Source organism: Mixophyes fleayi, chromosome 4, assembly GCF_038048845.1.
Source record: "Mixophyes fleayi isolate aMixFle1 chromosome 4, aMixFle1.hap1, whole genome shotgun sequence".
Taxonomy (NCBI): domain Eukaryota; kingdom Metazoa; phylum Chordata; class Amphibia; order Anura; family Limnodynastidae; genus Mixophyes; species Mixophyes fleayi.
The window spans coordinates 81,300,802-81,309,081 of NC_134405.1; the positions used below are offsets into that span (position 1 = coordinate 81,300,802).

Sequence of the window (8,280 nt, forward strand, 5' to 3'; positions counted from 1 at the left end):
TTTATTATTTTCCATCTACATCATATAACCTACATTATTGTGACCAATAAATTGATCTGCAGACATTTCATATGAATTATGATCCTGTTGCAGACATTGTGCTCCTCCAGAACAACTTTGCATGGTTAAAGATGCCCCCAAATGCAGAGTTCCAGCTTTCTAGCACCACCACTGAACAACCAGATCAGTAAGCAGTTTGTGAACACGCATGGGTGCCAAAATGCACTAATCTGGTAGTTCAGACATTATACTCTGTATACAAATCACAGTACAGAGTATATCCACTCTTTTTTCCCCCCACTCTTTTTTCCAGACCAATCTGTGGCCTCAAACATGGCAGTGGGGAGCATTCATACTATACAACCTGTTCTTCTTCTTCTTCTCATTTAGGAGGGCCTAGATGATTAGTTATGTTCCATTCATAGGAAGCAGAGGGTGGAACATACCAACCTTTCTCTCCCCTATAACACTCATGCTGCTCCTTATTTGTTTACAGTATCCTAGGGCATCCTAGTATCCTAGTTTCATATTTCCTTTTATTTTGGATGTTGTGTCTAGCACTTGCTGTCATCTTTAGTGAGGGACAGCCTCTACTGTGGTGGTTTACTTGCACCACCTTGGAGGGACACACTCACCTCTGTCCCTTTCATGGCTGCCTGGGGTGTTGAAGGGGACACTGTTGACAGCTTTATCACACTTTCAGGATCTGCTGTTTAATGAGGGTAAACGGCAGCCACATTTACGCTGATGCCTTTAGTCTTGAAATCCCTCTAGAGGCCTAGACTAATTGTAGGGCAAGATGCACAAACATGGAATGCACTGTAATGCAGTTTGCCTCACCTAGAGATCCAGGATGGCGGCTACTGGGGGAAGCCAAACTAACTGAGGCAGGTTGTCTCAATTATATCTCCTGGAGACTCCTGTCTGGGGGGTTTTGGAAAAATTCAGGTCCTGCACTTGTTACCTGGAACACTGTGTACCAGACATGCTGCTCATGCAGATAGGAAGAGGGAACTTCCATAGAGGACTTGGCAGCAGAGCAACCAGAAAAGCTTTGACTACTTTATAGCTACTCCAACCAGCTACAGTACAACAGCCTCAGTGGTCGAGCAGGGGACTCCCTTCTGAGGTACACCAGGAAAAGGCACATGTGAGCACCAAATACCTAGTGGACCCAGTCCCTAGCGCAGTCTTTGGTTGTATTACTCTCTTCCAAATCCTGGTGGGGACAGGCCAGAGTACATCTTCTGTTTCCATTCCAGAGCCTGCCTGATCCAGTCCTTATTGGACCATGCTAGGAGTGTTACTGGAGACAATGGACAACCATGTCTGGTGCTGTTGTGGATAGAGACCAGACCCATGGGAGTATCATTGTTCATCATACTAGCTGCCGGAGATGGGTATAAGGCTTGTATACCTGTCAGTAAATCTCCCGTTACCCCAAACTTTTTCAAGGTTTGAACCATATTACCAGACGATCCTATCAAACACTTTCTTAGTGTCCAGAGAGAGGATTAAAGTCAGAGTCTTCCTGGTATTAGAAATTTAAATCAATGATCCTCCTCATATTATCCTGACTTGGCACCTTGGGATGAACCCTACCTGATCGTTTTGCACCAGTGTGGGGAGCACCATTCAGGTGATTAGCCAGAATCATGGTGTAGAGCTTGATGTTATTATTCAGAATGGAGATGGATTTGAATGATTAATATCTTTCCCTTCCTTATGAATTACTACTTAATACATGAAAATTAAGAAGGGTTCTCTACAAAGCACTGTAGTAAAGGTGGAGGCTGCGGTAAACCCATTGGGGTCTATGTATTTTCCATATTTTTGGTCTTTATACAATTGGGCTCGTTCTTGTATGGTAATTTCAGAACTAAGATGCTATTTGGTAGGAAACCTTTGGAATGTTAGCTCTGGAGTGGAAGTTTCTAATGAGTTCTTCCATTGAAAATGAGGGGTCACCCAAATGTTGGGGTTGCACATACAGTTTTAATATTTATAATATCTAATATTGGTGTTAAAATGCCTTTTAGATCTATTAAGCTGTCCACACCCCTATTCTCGGACTTGCACTAGAATAGTTCAATTGAACTCTGATTATTTTTTTTACGCATGTACAAAGAGTACTGTTGAGCCTTGGGGGCAATAATCTGCTGAATGCCTTAATAGGTCGTTTACCTTTCAGCCCAATCACACATATGGACCAATATGTCTGCAATTAACATGGGCATAATTTTATTTTATAACGTAAGAACAACATACTTAGTATTGTGTTTAGCATAAGGAAAGAGAAGTGATCCTGTGCAGTTGGTCAGTTTTTGAGAGATGTGACATTGTCAGGGGAAAAACTTCCAGGGAGAAACATTTTAAACCTGTCCCTGGAAATTAGGTATCTACGATATGGTAACCATGTATTTAACAACATGATGTTTAGTTATGTAGATGTACTCAAATGATTTGAAGTTCCGGTAAGCGCCACACAGTATGCACTCTGCAGGCACTATAATGTCATACTGCAGCGTGATTCACAATGACTGAATGCTGCTTTTCTCTCTTTGCTTCTGTGTAAAACCCATCTAAACATTTTGGAAAAAACTGCTGTTTGAATAAATTCTTGATCCCTATGACAATCGCTCCTGCCAGTTCACATCTAGATGCAGCTAACTAGTAAATTCATTTTTTTTATTCATTTGACTGTTAGCCCTGAATAGGCAGTGGCTGATTTTAATTCCACAAATCATCTTCCTTATTGTAAATCTATCCAGCACAGTAATTGCTAATGTAGCTGTCAGTTCTTTAAACTTCATTAAATGTATTTAACATGTTCTGACCATGAGCTCATGGTGTGTTTCGTATTGCAGCCCAGGAGCATCCCCTGGCCCTTGCACAGAATAAGGAGGAGGAAACTTTTGATCAGGAATTCCTCCAAGGTCTAGTCAGGAACATCAAGAACAACAATGTATATGGTCCTATGAGCCAGATTCTTGAGTCTCTACAGCACAATCCAAAGAACACACGACAGAGGTATAGTAATTACCATTACACCATTTCTGGTGAGGGTGACATAAATCTGTGTATGAGCACATTTGTGAGTTCTCTTGCCCAGCCTCAAAGCATTTGCTTTATATTTGAGATGATCTCAATGGAAAGAGATTCTAATGCTGTCTAACTATGCAACGCAACCAGTAGAGCCCCTGATTACTGTATGTACGCCACCTAATACTTGCTATAAGTTTAAAATATAATTGACCAATTCTGCTCTACATTGATAAATTGCTGCTGTCTTGCGAATTTGTTTACCTTTTTCCAGAAATAATAAACATGTATTATTTTTATGAATAGGGAAATGATTCCAACTTTCTTTTATAGGAGTTTGTACAGAGAAATCCTGTTCCTGTCTCTTGTTGCCCTGGGGAGAGAGAACATTGATATAGGTGTGTATCTACCCACGCACTGCGTGCTTGATAACTTCCCTTCTTTGTGTAACAACCACAGAGTAGACAACACAGAACATGTGAAGTTCTTCTCATCTTTAAATCTGCCTACAATGGTTTAAATGGCCACTTTAGTAGTTTTACCAGACTGGTATCAAGTCACAAAATGATCAGCAGTTGGGAGTGAGGGAAAGTGTGTTTCACCAATGGACATGATCTGGTAGTGTGAGCGGTCTCCTGCTGACCACATTAATTGGGCTCCATAGGAACAGGCTCTTCAGAATTAGAGTTAAACTGTCTGTTCTGTTAATTTAGTGACCTGGTGAAATTGGACATGCGTCCTCTTCTTTAGCGCTTGGGCCAAAGGGCCTGATCTGCCCCTGTATTAAATTTAATGCAGATTTCTTTCATTATCCGATTCATGTCTATGTAAGTGAATTGGGGCTCTCTCATATACTTGCTCTCTTGCAACGTAATGATAAAGTACATTTTCTCTCTTTCAGATGTGTTTGACCGTGAATACAAAACTGCTTATGACCGCCTCACCCCTGAGCAGGTGAAGTGCACCCAGATCTGTGACCGTCCTCCAAGCACTGGCGTCATAGAATGCAGGAAGACATTCAAGCAGCCATTCCTCTGAGTGTGTTCTGGTCCATCATCATTTCATTGAAACAAGAGCCAGATCTCAGGACATGCGTGTATGAGATCCAGCATTGTGAACAAGCAATACGGGAGATTTTCACACAAGCAAAAGGACTGTGTGGGAAGCAGATTAGGACAGAAACAGGCGGGCCTACTGTATACGTAAACCTCATATTTTCAGTGCTGAAAATTCAGGACTTTTATAAAACAAAAGAGAAAGACAAGAGATCTACATCATTCCGAGTGTTGTAGTTTACACAGAATATTTATATTTAATGTTATAAAAGAAAAATGTGTAAAATAGTTTTAAAAATGCATAGTAAGTCCTGGTTTAATTTTATTTTTTATGAAAAGAGTAGTGAGCGATGAACATGTTTTACGGGCAATATGTTACCGTGCCTCATAATGTAGGCACTGCGTTATTTTTATCTATAATCTCTTAATTTATTATACGTTCTGGGTGCCGTATTATTTTATAGTGGAGCAAAACTTTTCAAATAAGTTTATTGATTCAGGAGTCCCCAAGCAGCAGCTGCTGGCTGTGGATTATTGGATTTGTAGCTCAGCTGTAGTGCTAAAGGTTGCCTACGTGTGATTCACTGCAAGCTTGGTTGTCCTTATAGGTCAATGAAACCTTTTCTGCAATGAAGCAGCAATAAATACACTAATCCCACGCCCTGAGCAGGAGGACCGGTTACAATGATGCAGTAAGTTTAGCTATGATGGGTGGGGAACCTTCCACCGGAGCTAATTAGGGTAGTGCTGCACACTACTGTGTTTTACAGGAACACTTATTATCTTTGGGTTATTTCCAAAGTTGGTACATCTAACACAAGTTCTTTTGAGTCGGTTGTTTCACTTCATCAACAGAATTTGTATCAAGTCAGACCTGGTGTGACTGGAGAACCGTGAAATGTGGTTACTATACCTGTCTTGCAACATTAAAGCGTGTTTCAGTGTACCCTTCAAGTATAGCTCTATGCAGAGCCAGTATTGAAGTCACGTGACTGCAAAGTGTATACAGAGACACACTCATTGGCTGGGATAGAAGTACATGTCCTTGGTACCAGTACTTTCACAGAAGGATTGTCATTTCAGTCCTGTCAGAAACAGTGGCAGAAACTGTTAAGACTCCACTGTTCCATTTTCATTTCCTACCCTCAGGTGGCTTGTTGTTTACATACTCTGATTTATTTCTTATTGCTGATATTATATCCTTAATCCTAGTGCACTTAATGCTGTTACATTCCCAATAGCAGTGCTATAGATTATAAGGTGTTGGCTTTGCACTATAAATACTCTCCTGTAATAATGGTACATAATGCTTGGTTATAAAATACATGTGGTCCATGCAATAAAGTCCCCTTGTGCTGTGTAAGGGATTAATACGCAGCTAGTTGTACTGCACATTTCACTTCTATGCTGAAACCATTGTTCTCTTTATTCCCTTACACTGGAGGAAGTCCAAGGAAAGACTTGTCTCTGCAAAGGGTTCATTCCTCCTGTATCCTCATCTCATAGAGACAAACCTCTGGTAGCAGTCTAATGGTACTATTCAGAGCTGTATATGCTGTAGATTTTGTAATACTTCCAAAAAAATGAATATGAATTTTAAGATAGAATTCTCTTTTATTTGTATGGTAATATGCCAGTTTACATTGGTTATACATTTCTTTTGTAGAAATTGAAGGGCAGGCTTGCAGCATTCGAGCAAGGCGATGTATAGACCAGAAGTGGGCAACATTTCTGGTCTATGCTTTACATATACATATCTGTTGCTGAACTGCATGATATGACTGTAGTGCTGTTGTTGCCAATTTCTGATGTGCTGCATAAGTGAAAACGTTCCAACAGCCTAGGTGAGCAATGTGTCGCTACTGTCAAGGAATCTGCAAACCCCTCCTGGTTTACAATGCATAGGCACTGCCAGAAATGGCTTGTGTGCTGAAATATAAAATAAAAATATGGATTAGGTTTACTGGTGATATGCAAGATATGTACGTTGCTGTTATCATGTGTTCCTTTATTCTGTTGCTTTTATTTAATTAAATGTCTTTTGAAATCCGAACGTAGAGTTTGTTTGACTTATTTAATTATGTAACAGTGTTACCTAAATAACTGTAGCAACAATTGTCTTTGATTATTTTCACCTTCATATTCATCATCATTATAATCAACAATTATTTATATAGCGCCAGCAAATTCTGTAGCGCTTTACAATTGGGAATAAACATTAATGAAACAATACTAAGTAATACATAAAGACAGAGAGGTAAGAGACCCTGCTCGCAAGCTCTCAATCTATAGCTTTACATACAATAATATTGTATGTAAAGCTATACTGTATAGTTATGGAAAGTAAAGCACAGGTCAAGTCTGAGAATAGCATTTGTTTCTTACGATTATTAGATTTTGACAGATTTCAAAGTACCTCAGTTGCCTTCAAACAGGCTGAACTCATTTTCATGAGAATATTGCCTATCAACTCACTAGGAAACAACAACACCATACTCCAACACACACTCTAAGTGGTTGTGGTTTTAATTCTGACGTGTGATTCATATTTATATTTTACACGTACATTATTTTAGGCTAGTCGTAACGGGTGAAATAAAGATGTTAAGTACCTGTTTGGCATTTCTACATTGTTTTTACAATGATGCTAATGTGAGTCTTCTTGTTTATTATTCTAAGAGCAACACTTTTCAGCATCTATGAAATATTACTTATGAGGTGAGTTCAGCCACCTGCTGGCCGGAAGTGAAATAGGACTAATTGTCCTCTATGAAGAAGTAAATAGGAATCTTGTAACTGGTATTGACTAACAAAATGATCTTTTCTCGTGTCATCATCACCAGTTACGTTTTGTGTGGAAATTTTTTCAGAGCACTGTTAGTCCAATTTTACTTTCAGTATGAGTGGCGTTGTGCGTGTGGCTCAGTTCATGTGCCATGGACACTGAGAAATGCCTACATTTGTCCACCTCAATATAACAAACCACTGTTACTAAGTGCAGGAATCAGAACAAAAGGGTCATCCCTACACAACTCATTATATTTTTTTACATTGTTAAAACACACTGTTTTTATGATTCATGTAAAAATAGTCCAAGAAGATGGAAATGTAATTTCATTCTAATCCGGCGGTTCCCAAAGTGTGCGCCGCGGCTCCCAGGGGTGCCGCGAGCCAGCCATAGGAAAAAACAAAGAGCACATAAATTTACCAATCCGCATGGCGCCGGAACCCAGCAGACTCCTCTCTCCCGCAGCTGTCACTGACGTCGATATTCAGTGACCGCTGCGGGAGAGAGGAGTCTGCTGGGTCCCGGCGCCGTGCGGATTGGTAAGTTTATATGCTCTTTGTTTTTTCCTATGGCTGGCTCGCGGCAGAGGAGTGAGAGGGAGCGTGACAGAGGGGCACAGCGGGCAGGCAGAGAGGCACAGCGGGGCAGACAGAGGGGCACAGTGGGGCAGAGAAGTGTGACAGAGGGGCAGAGGAGGGTGACAGCGGGGCGGGACACAGCGTGAGAGGGGCAGCGGAGGGGGACACAGCGTGAGAGTGGCAGTGGAGGGGGACACAGCGTGAGAGGGGCAGTGGAGGGGAACACAGCGTGAGAGGGGCAGAGGGGGGAGACAGAGGGCAGAGGAGGGGACAGCGTGACAGTGCAGAGGAGGGGGGGGACATCGTGAGAGAGGGCAGTGGAGGGGGGACATCCGTGAGAGGGCAGAGGAGGGGGGACAGCGTGACAGAGGGCAGAGGGGGCAGTGTTTCTGGATGCAGAGGGGGCAGTGTGTCTGGATGCAGAGGGGGCAGAGTGCCTGAGGGCAGAGTGTCTGGATGCAGAGGGGGCACTTTTGCATACAACTAAATAAGTATTTCTGTCCTGACCTAAATACTTATTACAATTTTTAGACCCAACTAAAACAGGACCGCTCAATAATTATATTGGAGGGGTGCCTTGAAAAAATTTGGAGACTCTAAGGATGCCGCGAACTGCAAAAGTTTGGGAACCACTGTTCTAATCTATTTTTCCATGTTACAAGGGCAAAGAAAATATGTACTTTCTCCAACATTATCTGGGGGACATTGTTAACATTGGTGTTGTGGTGAGGGTGCAGGAGTCGGGCACTCTTCCAGCCCCTGTGTACCTCAGTTTTAACTTGAGTGTCCACGGAGTTGGGCAAATGTTTATAGGGCT

At 41.7% G+C, this 8,280-nt stretch overlaps 1 protein-coding gene across 6 annotated transcripts in view; it reads left to right on the forward strand.

The window, feature by feature from the left end:
• Nucleotides 1–6,150, forward strand: part of DENND4A (DENN domain containing 4A) — an 87,465-nt gene extending 81,315 nt beyond the window's left edge. For all 6 annotated transcript variants that reach the window (XM_075207605.1, XM_075207602.1, XM_075207603.1 and 3 more), the window contains 3 exons: nt 2,868–3,030; nt 3,376–3,440; nt 3,944–6,150. In XM_075207605.1, the coding sequence (XP_075063706.1) occupies nt 2,868–3,030; nt 3,376–3,440; nt 3,944–4,080 (365 nt within the window). In that variant the 3' untranslated portion in view covers nt 4,081–6,150. The remainder of the gene's footprint in view (nt 1–2,867; nt 3,031–3,375; nt 3,441–3,943) is intronic.
• Nucleotides 6,151–8,280: the final 2,130 nt, after the last annotated feature.